The sequence below is a fragment of the Meles meles genome, chromosome 6 (assembly GCF_922984935.1).
Source record: "Meles meles chromosome 6, mMelMel3.1 paternal haplotype, whole genome shotgun sequence".
NCBI lineage: Eukaryota > Metazoa > Chordata > Mammalia > Carnivora > Mustelidae > Meles > Meles meles.
Genome location: NC_060071.1, coordinates 47,785,669 through 47,808,672, shown reverse-complemented (window position 1 = coordinate 47,808,672; position 23,004 = coordinate 47,785,669). Strand labels below are relative to the sequence as shown.

The following is a 23,004-nucleotide window of genomic DNA, read 5'->3' as shown; positions in this document are numbered from 1 at the left end:
TCAGGGTCCTGGGATCAAGCCCCACATCGGGTTCTCCACTCAGCAGGGAGCCTTCTTCCCCCTCTCTCTCTGCCTGCCTCTCTATTTGTGATCTCTCTCAAATAAATAAATTAATTAATTAAAAAAAAATAAAGGGTATCTAGGTGGGACACCTGTGTGGCTCAGTGGGTTGAGCCTCTGCCTTCAGCTCAGGCCATGATCTCAGCGTCCTGGGATTGAGCCCCGCATCTGTCTCTCTGCTCAGCAGGGAGCCTGCTTCCCCTTCTCTCTCTCTCTCTCTCTCTCTGCCTGCCTCTCTGCCTACTTGTGATCTCTGTCTGTAAAATAAATAAATAAAATCTTAAAAAAATAAAAAACAAAAAAAAATAAAGCGTATCTAGGACATTACCTACTCTAATATTCTATAATATTACCCAATATCACAAAGGCATAACAAATTTAACTTTACTGAGCTGTAAGAAATCAATTTTGTTTTGCCTGGGTTATTTTTCACTGGTTTAAAAAAATTTGTTAATGTTTTCACAACTGTCCCTATTTCTCAAGAGCCAATTTTAAGTTCTCTTACAGTCACTAAGAAGAACACCTATTTCTAAGACTTTAATTTCTATACTCTGAATTTACCACACTATGCAAGTATTATTTGACGATGATGATGATGATGACGACAATGACGTTAAAAGGAAAGCACCTACTTCTATGGGCCAAACTTCTAAGACTGCCTGGCATGTGGCAGAGATCAATAAATGTTAGTTTCCTTCCTTTGTGTAACCAAGAGCTGCCTCACAGCATGGGCTTCTCTAGCTCCCTACAATCACTTTTGATTTCTTCTTCCTCCCTGGCCAAGAGGTCAAAAGAAAATAAGTAGGAAAAGTCAAATATAAATGAGAGTTTAAGTGTTGCCTTAGTCTTAGCTGAGACCCTGTTTTCAAACTGGAAACTACCCCTCTAATACTGTACTAAAAAGTCCCAAGGTAAACCGAAGGATTTAAAGTAAACAATCTAAAAATCTCTCTCTGGTTTACAACTGTGTTGAAGCCAATCAGTCAGAATTATACTCACCTCTAATACCTGGGGGAAAAAGTACAGTCATTCTTTCCCTTCAAGAAGATTATGTCAGAATAAGATTAGTACAAAAAAGTATTTAACTTATAGGCTGGGTTTCAAAAGCTTATAGTATAGATTAGTCCTCTGAAACTGAGAATGGATTTCCCATTTTGAAATAAATGGTATTATAAAATATGGTTAAATGTTGTAAAGTGAAAGTACACCTGTTTCCCAAAATGTAGTTGAAATAATATTATAAAGAGTTGTACTCCTCTTTGACTTCTTTCTATACTGCTGTCACTGAGAAATTGTGATAGAAGGAAGCTGGTCAGAGTTCAGATAACCTGATTAGTACTTCACTAGGAAAGGAGGTCCAGGGTTTAGCATCTCATTCACACAGGACTTCACGTGTCTAACAAACAAGTCAAGAACTACCTATATTATACAACAAATTTTTAGGTTGTTAAATTTATACTTAAAGTTTTTGTTTAGGAGCACCTCAGCAGCTCAGTAGGTTAAACATTCACCTTTGGCTCAGGTCATGATCCTAGTCATGATCCTAGCATCCTGAATCAAGTCCCATGTCAGGCTCCTTGCTCTGTGGGGAGCCTGCTTCTCCCTTCTCCTCTGCCTGCCGTTCCCCCTGCCTGTGCACACTCTGTCAAATAAATAAACAAAAATCTTAAAAAAAAAAAAGTTTTTGTTTAGTGATTTTAGATGATTCTTCAAGTAAAGATGACCTCTACTTCTAATAGACTACTTATCAGATAAGGAAAAGGTTCGCTTTTCTTTTGAGAACAAAACAAAGAACTGTTTAAGAAAATGTAAGTAATTTGAACATTAAAGACAAAAGAAAACACTCAAAATCATATGAGACAACATACTAGTGATGTCAAAGAAACAGAATATAAAAAAAGCAAGGTGTAGGAGGAGGATTGGTATCTTTCTTTACTTCTAAAAACCTTGAAACAAACCACACTATCATCTTGGCTATATGAAGATTAGTCTTAAATCCAATTTACTTAAGCCAAAATGATCTTAGTTTTAAATTAAGCCAATAGTTGATAAAGAAATTAAGCATACAGTATGGAATATACATGTACACTGGTGTTAAAAGAAAAATTAATTTTACCACCTTGCACTGAAAGAACATACCTCAAGTAGCAGGTAAATTTTCATAAGAAACACAAGTTACTTATACTGCCATATAATCAGGGAGGTAAAAAATGGATAAAATCTCAGCTTTATTTCACATTGTGCTTACTCTAAAAAAGAACAAAATAAAATTGCCCAATTTCTTGATTACATTGATTCTTTATGTATATACTTTTAGATTTTCATTATTTCTAATTTCTAACATCTAATTAGGTCTAATCCTTTCTATTTTTCTGTCTATAATTTCCCCCAAACCAATCTTTTTTCTTCTCCAATTCAACTAACATTCTATTCTATTTTTTAAAAGATTTATTTATTTATTTATTTGACAGAGATCATGAGTAGGCAGAGAGGCAGGTGGGGCAGGGGGGTGGGGCGAAGCAGGCTCTCCACTAAGCAAACAGCCTGATGCAGGACTCGATCCCAGAACCCTGAGATCATGACATGAGCTGAAGGAAGAGGCTTAACCCACTGAGCCACCCGGGTGCCCCTATTCTATATTTTAGTTATTTCCTTTGGTGTGTGATCTCCCTCACTCTACCCCCCTGTATGGTGACATTCAAATCCATTGGTATCTATAGCCAAATTAAGGTATAGTATTTGATGGTTCCACAATGTTAGCTTTACTTATATTTTCTTCTCTCTCTTCTGTATTACCTGCTTTACATTCAGATTTAAGCTGTCATCCTATATACACCAACTCCTTTATCTATCCTCAATATTTTCCATGTGGCACCATTCACCTGTTTAATGGCAAAAACATTCCTCACTTGGGAGTGCCTGCGTGGCTCAGTTAAGTGACCTACTCTTGGTTTCCACTGGGGTGGTGATCTCAGGGTGGTGAGATCAAGCCTGACATAGGGCTCCACCCTCTGGATGGAATAGGCTTGGGATTCTCTCCATCTCCCTCTGTTCTTTCCGCTGCTCAAGCTTGTGTACCTGCGTTCAGGCACACTCTCTTTCTTAAATAAAATCGTTGAAAAATTCCTCACTTGGTCATCCCCATTTGAGCTTTCTTTCTCATTTTCCAAAAATGAAAACATACAGCATGATTTAATCATTTTCTTACCCTAAAATTTAATATGGGTTTACTCTTTTTAAATTCTAACTTTAGAAACACTTGTTTCCTATTTCTTCCCCTGCACTACATGAACCCCCCAATTCTAAAATATAAAACACTACTCTATTAAGAAGAAATCTTCAAATTAGATTCATGAGGCACCTAATCAGATTAAAAAGCAAACCACAGAACTGAGCATCCACTACCCCCAATATATTTATACATGCTTCTATATAAGACTTCATACATAAGTAAATCTAAATTAATGTGTGCAATATAAAAAAAAAAGATCTTAAAAGAATAAGCTAGAGGTGAAATAAATTATTTGAAAATGTCCTGCTATTCAGGACACCTTCACACTATGATTTAACGAATATCTCAAAGTATAATATACACATAGGGTGAGATACGACATTAATCATAATAGATATAAATTCACTTCTTATAGCTTCAGTTTTTGTCCAGCTTATCAAATCTGACTAGTCTGTGTTTTTTTTTTTTAAGGTTTTATTTATTTATATGACAAAGAGAGATCACAAGTAGGGAGAGAGACAGGCAGAGAGAGAGAGGGAAGCAGGCTCCCTGCTGAGCAGAGAGCCCAATGCAGAGCTCGATCCCAGGACCCTGAGATCATGACCTGAGCTGAAGGCAGAGGCTTAACCCACTGAGCCACCCAGGTGCCCCTAGTCTGTGTTTTTATTAGATAGCCAATATTTTTATCTTGTCATATGTTTAATGAGCTCAGAGTAGGAAAGCTTGTCACCAGTATTTGTGTTCTTTTATTATCTTATAGGGCTTGTTTGTTTGGTAAAAATCTTTTGTATTAAAAAAAAAATTTTTTTTAAAAGATTTTATTTATTTGACAGAGAGAATGAGAGGGAGAGTACAAGCAGGGGGAGGGGTAGAAGGAGAAGCAGAAGTAGGCACTTAACCAACTGAGGCACTCCCAAAAAAACATTTTTTTAAAAGTAGGGTCCACACCTAGCGTGGAGCCCAACCCAGGGCTTGAACCCATGGTCAAGACCTCAGTTGAGATTGAGAGTCAGATGCTTAACCGACTAGCCACCCAGGTATCCCTACAAAGTGATCTTTAAACAGTAAATTGTATATAATACTAATAAAAAAATCCTCTCAAAACATAATGAAAACTTTTACACAAAAAGTACCCTTCAAGAAGGGCAATGGCAGAGCCGTCATTAAGTTTTAAATTCCTCTTCATTCCCCTGTAATATGGTGACATTTGGAGGCAAATTTGACCTCTAGTTTTATTATAAAACATATGATCACAGGGGGAAAAAAAAAAGCTGGTATTCTAGTAACTTCATCTTTTCAAACCAAGGAAAGTTAAAACCCAAAAGAACGTACATAGCAAGCTTATTTTTTAAATTCTCTTTTATTAAATTCTGATGTATTGCCATCAAATAAGCCAATTTTGGGAAACTTGAAGAACACCTGCAGAGAAAACCTATATCCTTTGTTAAAAACAGACAAGTACTAGCTTATTAAGGAAGAGCCTTTCATGTTTTCAGACCACCTCTATTGAAAAAGTTCTTTTTAAACTTCAAAAATACTGTTTTTAAATAAACAAAACCCTTCCTGTTCTCTAATCTTTAAAACACTAAAAACTCATACCAAATTGTTTATAAAGAGAGTCTAAAGATTTTCCCCTTTTTACTTTTTTTTTCTTTTTTTGAGATAGTGGACAAGCGTGTGTGCACGCATGTGAGCAAGGGTGGGGGGGGCAGAGAAAGAATTTTAGGCAGGCTTCACACCCATTGCAGAGCCCAACATAGGGCTCAAACTCACAACCCTAACATCATGACCTGAGCCGAAATCCAAAGTTCCATGTTTAATCCAGTGAACCACCCAAGCACCCCATTTGTTTTTTACCTTTTCCTCCTCCTTTTCAATATTTAATCATAACTTCCTTTGATTTGGTGGAATCAATTTAAGTTCACAAATAAGCACTTAATTTTTATTAGTTTTAGTTAAAACTGGTTATTTGTTACAGATGTTTAAAATCTGAAATGCTGGGGCACCTGTATGGCACAATCAGGTAAGCAGGTGACTCTTAGTTTCAACTCAGGTTGTGATCTCAGGGTCTCAGGATTGAACACCATATGGGGCTCATCTGCTTGAGTTTCTCCCTCTCCTTCTGCTCTTCCATCTCCCAAACCCCCAGCCTGCCACACTCTCTCTAAAATAAATAAATTTTTTTAAGGTTTTTTTTTTTTTTTGACAGAGAGATCACAAGTAGTAGAGAGGCAGGCAGAGAGAGAGAGAGAAGCAGGCTCCCTGCCGAGCAGAGAGCCCGACGCGGGACTCGATCCCAGGACCCCGAGACCATGACCTGAGCCGAAGGCAGCGGCTTAACCCACTGAGCCACCCAGGCGCCTCAAATAAATTTTTTTTTTTAAATGTGAAATATAAGCCTTTTTTCTAAACAAATTGATTCACATCTCATGTTTCCTTATTTGATTAAAACATTACCCTGCCTAGTAGTTTAGTTTTATATTTTTCATTTTAGGGGCACCTTGGTGGCTCTGCCTTTGGCTCAGTTCACGATCTCAGGGTCCTGGGATCAGGCCCCATATCGGGCTCTCTGCTGGGCAGGGGGCCTACATCCCCCTCTCTGCCTGCCTCTCTGCCTACCTGTGATCTCTGTGTCAAATAAATAAATATAATCTTTAAAAATATATAAAAATATTTTTTTCATTTTATTTACTTTTAATATTCCTTTCATATTTTTGTATTCTCAGAAATTCGGTTACTACTGATCAGAGTAAGGATCAGAGTTGACAAGACTATGTCAGATATCAAAAGTCATCTGTTCAGCATTTTAAAACTGTTAATTCCAAATGCCTATTTATGTAAGAAATCAAAGTTCCTAAATTTAATCACAGTTTCTTTTTGATATAGTAATGTATCAAAAATTCCATTTTTACTGACTGGAGAGAGAGACTGGGGTGGGAGGAAAGGAAATATCACTTAACACATAATAAAAGTGAACACTAGCCCTTGTGTGAACATCTTGGAGAGATTTTCATTTTTATAGAAATCTTCACTTACATCTAAGCTCAAGCTGACTTAGCTCCTAAAGGATTAGGTTTGTGTCAAATCAAAATTACTCCTTTTGGTGTTGCTTTCTCTCTTTTGAAACAGTGACCCATTTTATGTTGTTCTGTTTGGTTAACATGGGCTTCTTCCGGATGTCCTGTTCATGTGAGAAGTGAAGGGAACTGCTTTACAGCAGAGTGTCCCTCTTGGGAGGTAAATGAAATAGCTCACACAAGCTATAATTTACGTCTTCTTCAAGAAAGATGGTCTGTGGTTCCTCAGTCCTCCAAGATGATCAGAGGAAAAGTATTATAGATTTGGTGTAACCTTCCCCATTTTTGGAAGATATATAAAATACAATCTTTCCAACAATACAATATATTGCCTACTGCACCAGACATTGAGTACTATGGAAGATATCATCTGACATATGGTTCCTGCAGTCCACAAGGACATTTACGAATAACCTAATGTTCAGCAGGAAATTACAAGTATCCTAAGAACTATGAGTTTAGGAGAGATTACATCCAGCTACTAGTGAAGCTTGGTGGAGTGGGGCCGAGTTCAGTGATAACTTCACAAAGGATATGCTAAGATAGGATAGGGCAGGGACTCTTGGAAAGGGGAAAAAAGGATAAACTATAAGCCTCAGAGCATGTTTCAATCTCTTTAGGGCAGAGAGCATGTGGAAAAGGAGCTTTAACAATACCTGAAGTCAAAAGATTTTGACTACAAGCATAACAATAATCAAATAGGTCAAAACTAATGCACCAATATTTTACCTCTGAAGCAAATCACTGAGTCTAACCATAAGAAACTTATGTGCAAGGAAACTTGATAAGTTGAATGAAGTGAAATTACTGAAGCATACTAGAAAACAACACACATTCATACAGAAAGAAGAAATCCTTTTCCGTTTTTGTTTTTTTTTTTTAATCATGCTGAGGTGTGAGGAAAATGTTAATTTAGACTACACCTTTATCAGTTTGCAATTATCATAGATTTCTTTTAAGGCATCAGTGTAATGCTACATGGTGATTCCCTGGGCATTTTGTTCTTAAACCTTCATATGACACAGTAATGTGATCAGCTGCAGTTCCCTTCCTGCATTTCAGAAGCTCTGAGTGTCCAAACATTTGCAGCTCTATATAAATTCACACAAAAGATGCAATTGCCCAAGAAGCCTCCACCATAGTATGTATTCCCCAAAGTTCAAGATCTGCCATTTAATTACAATTTAGCCATGAAACCTCCTGTACTTTAGCATATTACACCAACATAAAACAAATCAAATTCCAATCCTAGTTAATAAAGGTACTCCTACAAAATGCAAAAAGTATATTCTTATAAATGAAGACACTGAAGTATGTAACCTATATTTTTAAAGAGACCTATTCTACTCCGTTAAGATAATTTTTAAAATTTCCTAAAAGAGTTACTATTTCCTTATAATCTTACCAACTGGAAGAAAACCCAAATGCAAACTTGTTATAGCACACAGAGATTTAACTGTATTTCCAAACTTTCCCATTTAACATTTCATGCAAACTGCTAACTGAAAATCAAGAAGAATGAATGTTTTTAATGTCCGGTACATATAGGTTGACATGACTTACAACAGTGATTGTGAATTATACCTAAAGAATGATCTTTTTTTTTTTTTTAAGATTTTACTTATTTATTTGACAGACAGAGATCACAAGTAGCCAGAGAGGCAGGCAGAGAGAGGGTCGGGGGAGCAGGCTCCCTGCTGAGCAGAGAGCCCAATGCGGGACTCCATCCCAGAACCCTGGGATCATGACCTGAGCCGAAGGCAGAGGCTTAACCCACTGAGCCACCCAGGTGCCCCCAAAGATGATCTTAAATTTTGCTCTCTAAAATTAAGTCTTAAAGAAACATATGGTTTGTCAGTTAGGTAGTTCTGTCATTCTAGTATGTAAGTTTCCTAAGGGAAAGAGGGACAAACTAATGAGAACACTTTACCAGCCTGGTTAATGCTTAACCTTTCATAGGAAGTAGCATTTTACAAGAGGAAATGACAGCAAACAGCACTAGCCCGTGTGTGAAAATCTTGGGAAGATTTTCATTTTTATTGAAATTGTTATCTACCTCTAGCTTCTCTTTCTTCCAGGTCTAGACATCTCTCACTGACAGAGTAGTGGTTTGAATGACTAAACCTTAAGGTATTTCATTCAATAGCCACAAAGTAATAATGTTAAACTTGCAAAAATTTTAAAGATAGGAAGGCACTCTTTCTTCCTTTTGATGAACATTTTTCTACAATACAACAATCAACTAAGAATGATGTAGAAAAGATTAGCACAAAACTCCAGTAGAGTATAAATCAAAAGTGATATTTAGACTTTAAATCCCCATTCCTGTCCCGTACTGCTTTCATGTGACATTTAAGGGCTGGATTGCCAAAAAGGATCTCCAAAGGGATCTTTCAAATGACTTTTTTTCCCTTCAATGTCAAAAACCTTTTTTAATTGAGAGTAAACTCTTTAAAGCAAGTAAAGAATTATCTGTCATAATTTACTAGTCAAGGAAAAAAATTTGCTTCACACTGAAGTTAAAACTGCAAGAAACACTGACCATCTAAGCATAGCAAATGAATATGAACTATTTAACATTACTGTAACCTAAATAATCTAGTTCTAAGTAGTCACAAACAGACATGTGTATTATATTACAAAGAGATAACAGGGCCTCCAATCTCCTTTTAAAGGATGTGCTACTTTAAATTTAAAAAAAAAAAAAAAAAGGCCTGAAAGGCTACACGCAAAATTCTTAACATTTATCTACAGAGAAGAAGAGAATGGATCTGTGCTGGGAGAAGGGAGATTGTCAAAACAGTTTTTTAAACCAAGAAGTTACATTTTCAAGATTATATAACAAATTGTTAACTGGACAGTAAAAACATGGGCTTAGGTTTTTGTTTTGAACACGAGTGTTTATCTTATTATTCTTCAATTAAAAACAAAATAAGAAAAAGAAAAATAATTATAAAGAACCACAAAGAAATACTTTTCATTGCCCTGAAGCTAATCAGGATGAACAGGGAACAGAGGGGTGGGAAAGAGGAGGCCCAGAAGTTGAAGGGAACAATGCCCAGTAAAATCTGAATGAATAAGGACAGGCTTTCCTGATGGCTCCAATCCCCTATGCATCCTAACAAAACTAAAAGGAGGTAATGGCAGTAGCAAAAGGTTTAGAGATTGATGGGGGAGGGGAAAGAGTGAGGAAAATGCAAAAACACTTGCACACACTGAGTAAGGAATATCATCTCCAGAAAATATTAATACTTACCAGTATGTACTGTAGCTACTGCAATCCATACATACTGTATGCTGAGGTTTATCTTGCTTTTCTGATTTCTTATGATTAGTTAAGGGTACTTGTGCATCTTCATAATGTTTTTTTGCATGGCCATTCACATACCTTACAAAAACCAAGAAGAATTTTATTTTAATCTACATATTACTTCGGAAGTTAAAATAGCAGACGATAATAAAATTAGAATGAGAAAGAATTCCTCCTTATAAGAGCATTCAGTCCTATAAAGAGCATTCAATTAGTTAGTGATTAAGTGGAGTGCTTAAAATATGCTTTTTTGCAATCAAACATGACAGTCGACTTTAAATTATACAGAAGATTAGGGCCAGGCAAGGAAAGGCTCATCTATGCAAATCAGTTTCAATATCACAGATATTATCATTTATCGACCCCTTTGCTGATAGCTTTTTTCCTTTTTTTTTTTTTTTAAGATTTTCTCAGACTGCTAACGAACTCAGGTTAGCAAAGGCAAAGGCAAGATTTGAAAACTAAATCACTCACAGACTGCACTTCGGCTGCTGCTTAATATAAAAGGAGAAAGTCAGATAGGGAAACAGGCATAATCTTCTCTTTCTCATCAATATAGCTTCAGATATTTTATTCAACTGCCTAAATAATTATCTCCACTCATACGGAAACACATTTGTTTAGAAACATACAAAGTACAAATCATCTTAAGCTTATATAAACCATTTCTTTACATGGACAAAGATAATCAAAGGTTGACTCTATTCATAACAATTTTCTAACACTTTCCAACTAGACTTAATAAATCAGTACATTACAGGAAGCAGAAGAAAACTGAAATAATGCACAGGGCACACACCCAAGTTCCTCTAAACCTCTACTTAATTACTATACGATGTTGTAACTGGCCAGTACTGTGAAGGCCCTTATAAAACAGAACTTCCCAGTTCCTAGAAAATAGTAAATTTACAGAAGGCAAAACCTTATTGAAAAGTCAGTCAAAACAAATGTTGGTCAAATTGTACCAAAATAAACATACAGAGTTAAAGTAAAGTTTTGTCATGAGGAACCTTAATTATACTAGGAGCAACACTCACGATGGGGAAAGCAGAACATCTGGGTAAATATAGGGAGGACAAACTTCAGGCCCAGCCTCTGCCCTAGGAAAGCTGGAAGCATCAGAGGCACTACTAACCTCAACTTAGATTTTGATCATATTTTTTCCCCATTTTATTCATTATAGTAAAAATAACCAAAAACCATGTGTATATGGATACTCTGTCCACAAAAGTAAACTAAAATCAATTTTAAAATAAAATAATGGTTAAGAGTATAAGCTCAAAAATTACACTGCCTGGGTTCAAACGTAGCTTTGCACTTACGTTTTCTCATCTGTAAGATGGAGATAATAGTACTTAGACTTCATGAGTTCTTAGCTGATTAAATTATGAAATTTATGGATCTGAATGCATAAACGAATGAATGGATGTTGGTAATTATTTTATTCATGTATTCCTTTATATGCTTAATTACTATTTATTCAGAATTTGAACAATATAATTGTTTAGAAAGTGGTCATATTAAACACATGTAGGTCAAGAAACACCCAAAACATAATTAAAAAGGTAAACTCCAAGGCATTGTGTAGGTTCCATATCTAATCAGCTCAATTTCCTATGCTTATATAATTTATACTGTGCCATGAGAAACAAAAGTAGTAATTATAATGAGCACCTTCAAAATCAAAGAAAAAGCAATACTAAATGATGATAATCATAAGGCATCACTACTTTTAGGTCTTCAAAAACTGATTATCTGTACATAGTACATAGAGTTCATTTAATCACCATACTGCAGTCTCTAAATGTACTAGATGTTTATTGTAAGCATTGTGGAAAAGCAAGAAGTATATTACTGCTGATAATTAATATTACATTCCTGCAATGTTTTGGCTAATATTCAAATACACCACTCAGAAGTTACCAATTATGTATAAACTGGATAAATATTTCCCTCATCTAATTTTAGATTTTAACTGAACAATTTGGTCTAAAAAGGAAAAGCATCAATATATATGCCACAGATTTCTAACCACAATCATAAGAATTTGAAAAATAAATGGGATGATGTTGTGAAGGCCAACAGAATATACAACCCAAATATGCTACTGATAAATTGAAGGAATATTCAGTTTAAGACTTTTTGCAGAAAACTGGTCTACAATTACTGAAAACTCAGAATCCTTGGCAATCAACACCCAGGATCACATGAAAAAAGAAAATTAACCAATCAGCTATGTAAAAAGAAGATCCAAATGCAAGCTACTCTCACTGTTTAATCTACTTAATCATATTTCTCTGAAACTATGCTGAATTTCTAAACTTAAGACTGCTTACAATTGGAAACAGACTACCTGCAGAGTCTAGAAATTTTTCAATTTATTTTTCCAAAACCTACTTAGAGAACTATTTGTCCCTTGCTATTAAGAACATTAACCTCTCCATTTTTGAGAGTCTGTAAGGTCTTTTTGTTGACATATGACCTTCAAGATTTAGGTCGTAGAGCACTATGAGACAACTGGAGAACAGAACTATATAAATTTTATTGCATTATAATTCTCACCTCTCAAAATCTAGGAGAGGAATCTGTCTCTTCAAATGCAGAATTTAAGTGCTTCTACTTGTCTTCTTTTTTTAAAAAAAAATGTTATCTGTACAAAGTATTTTCAGGTTCCCCAAATCCTAGAGATTTCAAAACCACAACAGCCACAATTAAGATATACAGTTAACATTTTACAAAGGTACTTTTAAGTGTACATGGAAAAAAAATACTCAATTCCATGACTCAAAATGTGAAAAATCAAAAGTTAACTGAACACAGATGCTCTGTTCATGCAATGAACATTATTTAAAAATAATGGGGAAATGGTCCTAACAAATACAATGTAGATTTTAGCGTGTGTGACAGTTTGATTTCCTATTCTCTTGCTGCTAACCTATTAACTTCTAAGTAAATTCAAAGTGGATTTTCTAAGTTAAAAGAGCAATAGAAATAAATGTGCTGTCAAGCTAAAAGAATGCAAAGGTTGAGGGGCTCCTGTGTGCTACAGTCTTTAAGCGGCTGCCTTCAGCTCAGGTCATGATCCCAGGGTCCTGGGATGGAGCCCTGCATTGGGCTCCCTGCTCAGCGGGAAGCCGGCTTCTCCCTCTCCCACTCCCCCTCCTTGTGTTCCCTCTCTCCCTGTCTCTCTCTCTGTCAAATAAATAAACAAAATCTTTAAAAAAAAGAAAAAAGAATGCAAAGGTTGATTTTTGAGTTTGAGTTCCAAGAAAAAAGTTACTAAAGTATTTATGTAACATCATTTTGAAGCCAAGAAAGGGTAGGAAATGCTCAGGCTTGAACAAGATTTGGGGGGTAGGAGATGTTAAGTCCCTCAAAACAAAAATGTCTTAATGAACAATGAAACATTTGATACATTTTAGACAGCAATTAATAATGAACTCTATAACGAGATCATTTTCAAGGGAATTCCTGTATCTATAAACATTCTGTTGTTTTGTTTTCAGAAGAATGATGTGATATCTGGAATTTGATTCAGAAATCAGTACAGTGTCGGTAATAGGTAAAACAAGTTTGGCAATGTATTGATCATTGTTGAAGGTGGGTGATGAAAATCATGGGGTTCAATTATATTATCTCTATACTTTTGTATATGCTTAAATTTACCCTATTAAAAAGTTTAACAAACAACCATAATGTAAACTTTTATTTAAAAAATTCAAAGTTTCCTCATTTCACCTTTTCAATCAAATATTACTAGATTATCTGATCATCAAAATTAATTCTTCTGAGTACCAACATAAAGGTTTTCCCCCTAGATTTTTCTCTGTTGTAACACTGAGCAAACAGACTATTGGGAAAGGGAAGACTTCCAGAGAATTACATACAATAATTAAGCAATGGTGCTAATAAAATCCAAGTCACTAAAACTTTGACATAAAGCCTAAAGGCAAATTGAAAAAAGCAAGTAGGGTAGTGAAGTAATGTCACCTACCTTCCACAGTGGACACTTGAACAAGTCAAACAGACCCAGGGGCTTTTGTTGGAGCGGCACACTAATAAAAAGAAAAACACAGTATACCAATTGTATCATGTTACTTCCCAGTTTCTCCCCTAATCTGTAATATCATATCCTGTGATTAAGTTATAAATTCCAGGGCTGCTTAGGTGTACTGAAATCACAAATCCCTGCTTTGTGAGTGCATTTACACAGAAAGGCTGCCTAATTAAAGTTATATGAAAAGAACTGAAATGCATGTCCACAATGGCTGCTCATTTTAATTGTTGACTCAACTCAAATACTTCAACCACAAGTTAAACACATATACACTTTTTTCTTTTATTACTTCTTTTTGCCACGGTCTCCAACAAGCTAATGACAGTCTATTTTCTCTTAAAAACATTTTTTAAGTCTAATTTTTTAATCACACGTCTTTGCAGGCACATTATATACTACTATAAATGACAACTCTTTCAGTTTACTTAATGAGAGGCATAACCTAAAGATACAATTAGGAAGACTAAATCCAAAATACAATTCTAAATTTGACAACTGCATTTAATTCTTGCTGAGGCTATAACCAAGACATAATTATTTTAGTTTTAGTATTACAGGGATGAGGCAGGTAAGAAAGGAATGAAAACTTTAAAAATATTGATTATAATTCTGCTTGTAGTTTACTCATTCAACCTAAAAAAAAAAAAAAAAAAAAAAGCCCAAATAAATATAGGAATGATTTTCAAAAGGGAAGGGACATAAAAATCACCTGAAAAGCTATTTCAAAATGTGTATGTTCCACTCAGGCAAGATATCTACATTGGGATCAGGACAGAGGACAAAGAACATGTGTATTTTGGGAAAAACAGCTTCCCCAGTGACTACCTAATACAACCCCCTAAGAACCACAAGTCCACATATGAGGGGTATGGGAGAGGCACCACAACACAACCATAAATTCAGGAGTATAATAAATTCACTACCTGGCGTGTAGTATGTGCTCAATAAACACTTGTTGAAATTTCAAATTTCCTAGTTTCCTAGTTTAAGACACCAAGCTCTTCCAAGTTCTGGTCCCTACTATACTGCTCTTGCCTTACAGACCTTTCCCCCTGTAAGAAAAATTAACCAAAACTGGAAATAAGGTTCATCAAGAACTGTAAGCCCTTTTAATGTATAATGTATAATGAAACATTATTTAATAGGTCCTCCCAAATATATTTAATTATAGTTTAATCTGCTGCTTACTTTTGATCAGGACCCAAATTCTATGAAGTTAATGGGGTTTTTTTCACAGATTTTTATTTGGTAGACATAGTATCTCTCCAGCACCCTCCAAAGGCAATGGTTTTACCACCCAGTAGGCCATTAACCAATTTCATATTGAGTTTATTTATTTCAATGTTCTTTCTTCAATACCTGCATTCACTCAATTCCTCAAATGCTTTTAGAATCAGCTTTACCATCCTGCTGGTTTCCTCATTAATGAGTTAAATAAATCTCTGACATACGTTCATTCTGTATTTGTCTGGGAGGGAAGAGGTGGGCCAGGAAGACTAGGAAAGCACAATGATACACAGGCCAAGAGATGCTGCCTATCTGGCCAGCAAAGGGCCCTAACTATTTTTGAACACGAAAATTGCATGGTAAAATTCCCTTCTGGCAAGCAAGGGTCCTACCTGTCCTTACTGCATTCACACATTTACATTAACTGCCAGAGTCATCCTGAAGGCATTTGAGTTTTTTACTCAATTGGGTCCAATTTTATTATATTTGCACGTAAGCTACATGAATGAAAGGCCAAGAACACCTTCCAAACTGCTAACAACAATTATTATAGGCAGGTACAAGAAAAGACCATATGTGAGAGGAGACTGTTGGCTTTATATTTGTACACCTCTGTGGTATTTGACTTATATTAACGTGATTTTTTTTTACAGAGGAGCACAGGGGAAGGGAGGGAAAAATAAAACGAGACAAAATCACAGAGAGAGACAAAACGTAGGAGACTGTTAATCATAAGAAACAAACTAAAGTTTGCAGGTGGTAGACATTAAGGAGGGCATGTGATGTAATGAGAACTGGGTATTATAAAAGATTATGAATCACTGACCTCTACCTCTGAAACCAGTAATACAGTGTATGTTAATTAACTGAATTAATGAATTGAATTAAAATTTTTTAAAGAAATAGAATGTTTTATAGTTTAAAAAGAAAGTTCTATAAAGTATATTTAAAAAAATAAAATAGAACACAGTTTACTTGAAGTAGGTATTCATGGTTTGAGATAATTTGGAGGACTGAAAAACTAAGAATATTGTTTTGTTCCTCCAACAAATCTTTTTTTCTCTTAGTAAATACTATGAAACACCATAACTCAATCTGGAAAAAAAAAGCTGTTGAAGTTTAATATTAACCTGAAATAAAAAATTATGTTACAATAGTAAGTTTAGGTTCAAGTTCTTAACTATCTAGAGTTTGATTTCATTTTAATTATGGAAGATTTTTTTTCCTCCTTTAAATGAGAAAAAGAAAATCTAGAGCAAAATCACTACTACTTTGGTGTGTTTTCTACCAAGTGTTCCCTTGTTCCCCCTTGTAGTTGGAAAAATACAACACATACCACATACAATTTCATGATCTAATTTCTCCACTGTCAATATATTATTTTTTAAAAGATTTTATTTACTTATTTATTTGAAATAGAGGAAAGAGAGCAAGCAGAGAAAGAGGGAGGAGACTCTCCACTGAGCAGAGAGCCCAATGCAGCTAGATGCTAAGCTCAATCCCACAACCCCAAGATCATGACCTGAGCTGAAGGCAGATGTTTAACCAACTGAGCCACCTAAGAGTCCCTCCACTGTCAGTATATCAAATGCATGTCTGGAGTTACTGAATTTAGAACAGTGTACTCTATATTTAGTCTTATAATATCTCAATTACCTCAAAAAGTTTGATTAATTTTTAATTTCTCAATTTCAAGTTTTAAAATGGCACCATGAGGCTGAGGGGAGAAAAAATTGGGAAATAATGGCTTGATAGGTATAGGGTTTATTTTGGGATGATGAAAGTGTCATACAACTAGACAGAGGTGGTTGTAGATGTACTAAATGCCACTGCACTGTCCACTTGAAAATGGTTAATTTTATGTTTTGAGAATTGTACTTCAATAAAATAAGTAGTTAAATGAACAGGTACTTTAGACAGGCATGAGCAAAGAGAGTAAAAGGGAAAAAGTACTGACTTTTAAAAACATGCAAACAAGTGACTGCGCCTTTTAGTAAATCTCAAAAGTTCCCTTTCTGAGTTAAGAAACCGGACTTATTCTATCATGAATATTTATAATAACAGAGTTAAAAATATGTGATAGGACAGTTGGTCTTGGCTATTTAAATGATAGTACTTTCTGAGAGCTTAATACTTTTAACACCAGAAAGACATGTAAAAGCTAAAAAGCTACACAGAATAGGGTATTATGAGGCATTCTGAAGCCACTTAATTGCACTGCATTGGGGAATATTCACCTTATCCAAATTAAGAACCCTTCATGTACTCAAAACAATATAAAATAGGATTTTATTGTTAATATTCAACTGTTGTTAATATTCAATTACTGTTAAGAAAAGAACAGGGCAGGGTGCCTGGGTGACTCGGTGGGTTAAGCCTCTGCCTTCAGCTCCGGTCATGATCTCAGGGTCCTGGGCTCTCTGCTCAGCGGGGAGCCTGTTTCCCCCTCTCTCTCTCTGTCTGCCTCTCTCCCTACTTGTGATCTCTGTCAAAAAAATAAATAAAATCTTAAAGAAAAAAAAAAACAGAACAGGACATAACATGAATAAAATAATATCATAAATAATCTTTAAATTATTCATTTTATCACCTAAGGGGCACTCTCTTATAAAAGGTAGTCTCAATTTATAGGAAGATGAGTTTCAAAGGTTTATCTGTAGGATGAACATATTTCCCATGGAAACAGCATTAGAGGTTTCCAGGCTCCTCTATAAAACTCTATGTGAACCGTAACATAACTAACTAAAATGTATAGCTGACCTTGGAACAATGGGGAGGTTAGGAGTCCCAACCCCCGCAGAGTTAAAAATCCACATATAACTTCTGACTCCCCAAAAACTCAATTACTAATAGCCTGTTGTTGACCAGAAGACTTACTGATAACATAAACAGTCCATTAACACATATTTTGTATGTTGTTTGTATTAGATACCATATTCTTAGAATACAGTAAGCTAGGGAAAAGAATATATTAGGAAAATCCTAAGGAAAGGAAAATACATTTACAGTATTGCACTACATTAACTGAAAAAAATCCACATATAAGTAGACCTATATAAGTTCAAACCTGTATTGATTAAGGGTCAACTGTGTATTTATATGTATTTTTAAAACCACACATGGTCAATAAAAATGTTTTTAAGCTTTCCAGTAAAACATAAAAATATTAAGCTGAAGGGTTTTTGGTTTTTTAATGTTAAATGTTAGAACTTGACAGAAAGAATTATAAGGATGGGAACTTACAGAGGTTCAAAAAGATAAGTCTAGGGGCACCCGGGTGGCTCAGTCATTAACCGTCTGCCTTCAGCTCAGGTCGTGATCCCAGGGTCCTAGGATAGAGAGCCCTGCATTGGGCTTCCTGCTCAGTGGGAAGCCTGCTTCTCCTTCTCCCACTCCCCCTGCTTGTGTTCCTTCTCTCCTTGTCTCTCTCTCTTTCTGTCAAATAAATAAATAAAATCTTTAAAGAAAAAAAAGGTAAGTCTAAGAACTTATTAGGGCTCTTTTTATTAGACCTAATTACACTTCAAGGTGATGTCACAGCAAGAAAGCTGGGCAGTGTATTTCTCATATTGTTACACTTGGCCACAACAGGATCACTGGATCTCATAAACGGAGTCTTGCCTTTTACTTAGAATATGTTGTCAAAGTTACTCTTTTTTCCAGCAATCTCTCCCATTTGCTTGGATGTCCAACCACAAACTCAGTGTCCCTTTTCTAAGCTCAGGCATCTCAGCCCAGAAGTTGGTACTAACTAGTACTAACTTGGTATTAACAGAAGTTGGTACTAACTAACTCCTCTCACCCTGTTCTCACCTCAGCCACAAGGTCTGCAATTTGGCAACAGGGCCTTTTTGGAGGAAGAGGAGAGTCTTGATCCTCTCCTGAACTAGAGCCACCTTTGAGAAGGTAGAGACTGTAACACATATGTTGGTCAGGGGAGAGAGATAGAAGAGCACCAGCCTCTAAATCATGCTAATGCCATGAATTCCTCCTGAAGTCCCCAAAGCTTTAACTTGCCTGGAAACCAGGAAGTGAGAATTGACAGGGCACAAAGGTAGAGGGAAGGCATCCAAATGATCTACAGACCAAAGTGGTATTATTCCTTACTATTTTTGTAAAAGGAATGGCAGTATGCTCCTTTATCAAGAGATAAGAACTGCAAACTAGGGAATTTGTGCGTACTGGGGCCTATTTACACACAGATGTTTTCACGTTGCGTTCAGAAGACAAAGAGTTCATAGGACAAAACAGCATCCACACTTTCCACATAACCACTAGTCTTCAATCCCCTTACTATTCATTATATAGAACCCAACAATATAGAGTACATTTGATATTTAAAGCCTATCAACATCTCTCCTGGAATTCTTTAATAAATTAATTTATTTTTGAGAGGAAGAGAGGGAGAAAACATGTGCAAGCAGGAGAGGAGCAGAGGGAGAGAGAGAGAGAGAATCTCAAGCAGACTCCAGAGTCCCATGAGAGGCTAGATCTCATGACCCTGAGATCATGATCTCAAAAACCAAGAGTTGGACTCTCAACTGACTGAGCCACCCAGGCACCTCTCTCTTGGAATTATAAAGTTTTGTCTCTTACAAAACATCAAGCACCAATGCTTATGACACAACTTAGTCAGTGCCTCTACACACAAAATAGTTCAAGCATACAGCACTGACACACAAGCCACTTGGAGTGCATCCATTATTTAATTGTTGCTTCAACTGGTAGTGAGAGGCTCTTTATCTTCTTAGGAATTCAGAAAGGTGAGGATCTGATGACCAAGATTCTAGTCCTGGCTCTACCATTACTAACTATAGAACTGAGAACATCACTTCTCTTCTGGGTCTATTTCTTCATTGTAATATGAAGACTAGGCAATAAGCATATCCCCTCTAATCATACAATTAGTCAAAGAACATAAGGGATAAAATAAATGAAACAATAATATCATCCTCCCCTACAGACAAACGTCTTCCAACTCCACTCTCCACTTAACTTAAAGGCTTAACAGAAGGATTAATTGCTAATGTAGTGAATTTTCTAAACCAGTGGTTTTCACCTTTTTTTTTTCCTGCCTCGGACCACTTGAGAGACAAACACATTCCCACCACATTGCCCATCAGTAGCAGCAACTCATCACAGCTCTGGGGATGGGAAGTGTATGGAATCACTGAAACAAACATGCTGCTATGACAGTTAAACTCAGAACACCACTCCCTCAACACACACAAAATTTTTAAAGCTCAACACTCTAAAACTATTACCAAGCCATAAGAAAACATCAATAATATAGTTGTTGTTGTTGTTTTTTAAAGCAAGTTCATGGGGCATCTGGGTGGCTCAGTTGGTTAATTGTCTGCCTTCAGCTCAGGTCATGATCCAAGGGTCCTGTGATGGAGCCCTGCATCGGGCTGCCTGCTCAGTGGGAAGCCTGCTTCTCCCTATCCCACTCCCTCTGCTTGTGTTCCCCATCTTGCTGTGTTTCTCTCTGTCAAATAAACAAATAAAATCTTAAAAAAAAATAAAGCAAGTTCACTTTTACCTAGTTAATATTCATCCAAGACATATTATGTGCCAGGCACTATGGCAACCACTTCAAGAATATTACTTCATTTAATCCTCTAAAATCCAGTAAGGAATACACTATTCTTTGGTCTGTTTTACAGATAAAAAAACTGAAGCAGAGACAAGTTATGTAACTTGCTAAGTTAGTAAGTGACAGAACTAGAAACCAAACTGGTTGAAGGCATGGACTGCTGTAAAGCAGTAAGTCCAGAAGGTTGTCATTTTTGTTTTAAAAAGATTTTTATACTACGTGTTTCTGTGTGTATGTTATATGCCTCTATATAAAATTTTTTAAAAGTCTGGAAGGATATATGGTAACTGTTAATGGTTATGTAAAAGGAATGGGATGAGGGATTGGAGCCACATGGACCTACTTTCCACTACAGTGATTTTTTTCAGAAAACATTACTTCTTTTATAATAAAAATTTAAATGGCTTATTTTTAAAGATACTGGTATTATAAAGTTGTCTTAATGAAACAGACTTATTTTAAACTATTAACCACGAGTGGTAAGTTAGACCAAAATCCAAGATTATTATAACTCTATGGGTTTGTAAAAATATAATCAGTGAAAACAAAATTTTTGCAGCTCTTTTTCAAAATACACACACACACACACGACACTATACAAAAGCATCAATAGCAAAAGTGTTATTCCTCTTAAAACTAGAGAATAGGGCAGTATTATCATAAAATTTCTATGAATATTCCAGTAAACATAAGGAGAATTATATTTTAGAACTAACCCAGCTAACCCTCCAACTGAGATATTTTTAGAAATTTAAGAGCAAGGCATATAATCTTCTTTATATCATAAATATTATTTGAACCATATGCTCACAAGCCTATTCCATGCTAAAAGTCCTGAAGTCTCTCCTATCTTCAACTTGAATCTTCTGAAATTACTGGGGAAAGGAGTAGGTAAAGTTAGATAAAGAGAGAGCAGGAGCTGGGCCATAATATAGTCTAGAAAAGAAGAAATCCAGCTATCTTAAGCAACTGCCACAGGTGCCAGAGCAGTCTGAAGGCAGCCAAACTCATTGTCTGTTGCCCCCCATCCTCCAGTGCTGATCATTCTGGGAATGGGCATTGGGTTCCCAGGGGAACAGGGAAATAGGACAGTTCTCTTAAAAAGCAACAGGAGGTGCTCAGGGCCAAAGGAGTGAGCCAATGCAGACTTTGGGAGACTAAGCAGAGGTCCAAATACTGGAGGAGGAGGAGACCAAGCATGAGCACCAAATGCAAAGAGGACAGAAGTGGCAGGCTGGGACTCAAGGCCAAGATCACAGAACCAAGAGCTCAGGGACAAGGCAGGAAAGGCAATGATGAAGCAAAGCTTATCTTGGTCATCTTTCCACTTTGCCCATTAAAACCTTTTCCACCTTCCTCCTACTGGCAGCTCTTTCCTGCCTGACTTCCATTCTTACTCAAGACTCAGCAATCCAGGGGTGCCTGCGTGGCTCAGTGGGTTAAGCCTCTGCCTTCGGCTCAGGTCATGGTCTCAGGGTTCTGAGATCGAGCCCCCCACATTGGGCTCTCTGCTCAGCAGGAAGCCTGCTTTCCTCTCTCCCTTTGCCTGCCTCTCTACCTACTTGTGATCTCTCTCTTTCAAATAAATAAAATCTTAAAAAAAAAAAAAAGACTTAGCAATTCATAAATGTCTTTCTGAATCATTAAATAAGTAAATTGTTCTCTGGTAAAGTCACAATTCAATATTTCTCAAATCATTCTCTCCTTTCTGTTTAACAGTCCTGTAACAGATTAAAGATAGCCACAAAGTTTTTGACACTACTCCCATCAAGAAGTAGATCTGTGTCCTCATTCTTTGAATTTGGCAGGCTCTGTAACTGCCCTGACCAACCTAGTAAGACACAAGTGACTCCGTATTCATTTGCAGGTCTAGGCCTTAAGAAATTGGCAGCTTCCTTTCGCTATTACTTGGAATGCTTACTCTTGGAAAAGTTAGCCACCATCTAAGGAGTCTGATCACCCAACATACAGTGAGAAACCCAAACCACATGGGGAGACCTTGGAGAATATGACACCATGGCATGGGAAAGCTGGGAAAGGGAGAGCACAGAAGCAGTAGACATGCGGGTTAATAAGCCATCTTGGTAGAAGATGCTCCAGCCCCAGGTACTCCAGCAGATGCAACACCAGCCAAGTTCTTCCTGAAGTATGATCCACAAAATCAGAAGCAAAGTAAAATGGTTGTTTTAAGCTACTAAGATGTGGGATAGCTTGTTATACAGCAGTAGATAATCAGAAGACCACTTATAGAAAGAAGGGTATCAGTGATATAGCATCCATCATTCACACCTGCCATACTCACTGAAATGACTGACACTCTTGTTTAACAGAAGTGATGAAAGGAGCCTCCAAGAGGTTCCACCCACAAGAATCAAAACTATGCACGGGCTAGACTATCCCCTCTGCAACAGAAGTAGTAAGAAAGTAAAAGACATGGTGGCCTAT

The 23,004-nt window shown here is 36.4% G+C and overlaps 1 protein-coding gene across 1 annotated transcript in view; it reads right to left on the bottom strand.

Annotated features, from left to right (window-relative positions):
• Positions 1 to 23,004, bottom strand: part of USP3 (ubiquitin specific peptidase 3) — a 104,962-nt gene that overhangs the window by 59,727 nt on the left and 22,231 nt on the right. The window contains exons 2-3 of the mRNA XM_046007763.1: positions 13,674 to 13,734; positions 9,626 to 9,757 (exon numbers count right to left, since the gene is read on the bottom strand). Of these exons, the coding sequence (XP_045863719.1) occupies positions 9,626 to 9,757; positions 13,674 to 13,734 (193 nt within the window). The remainder of the gene's footprint in view (positions 1 to 9,625; positions 9,758 to 13,673; positions 13,735 to 23,004) is intronic.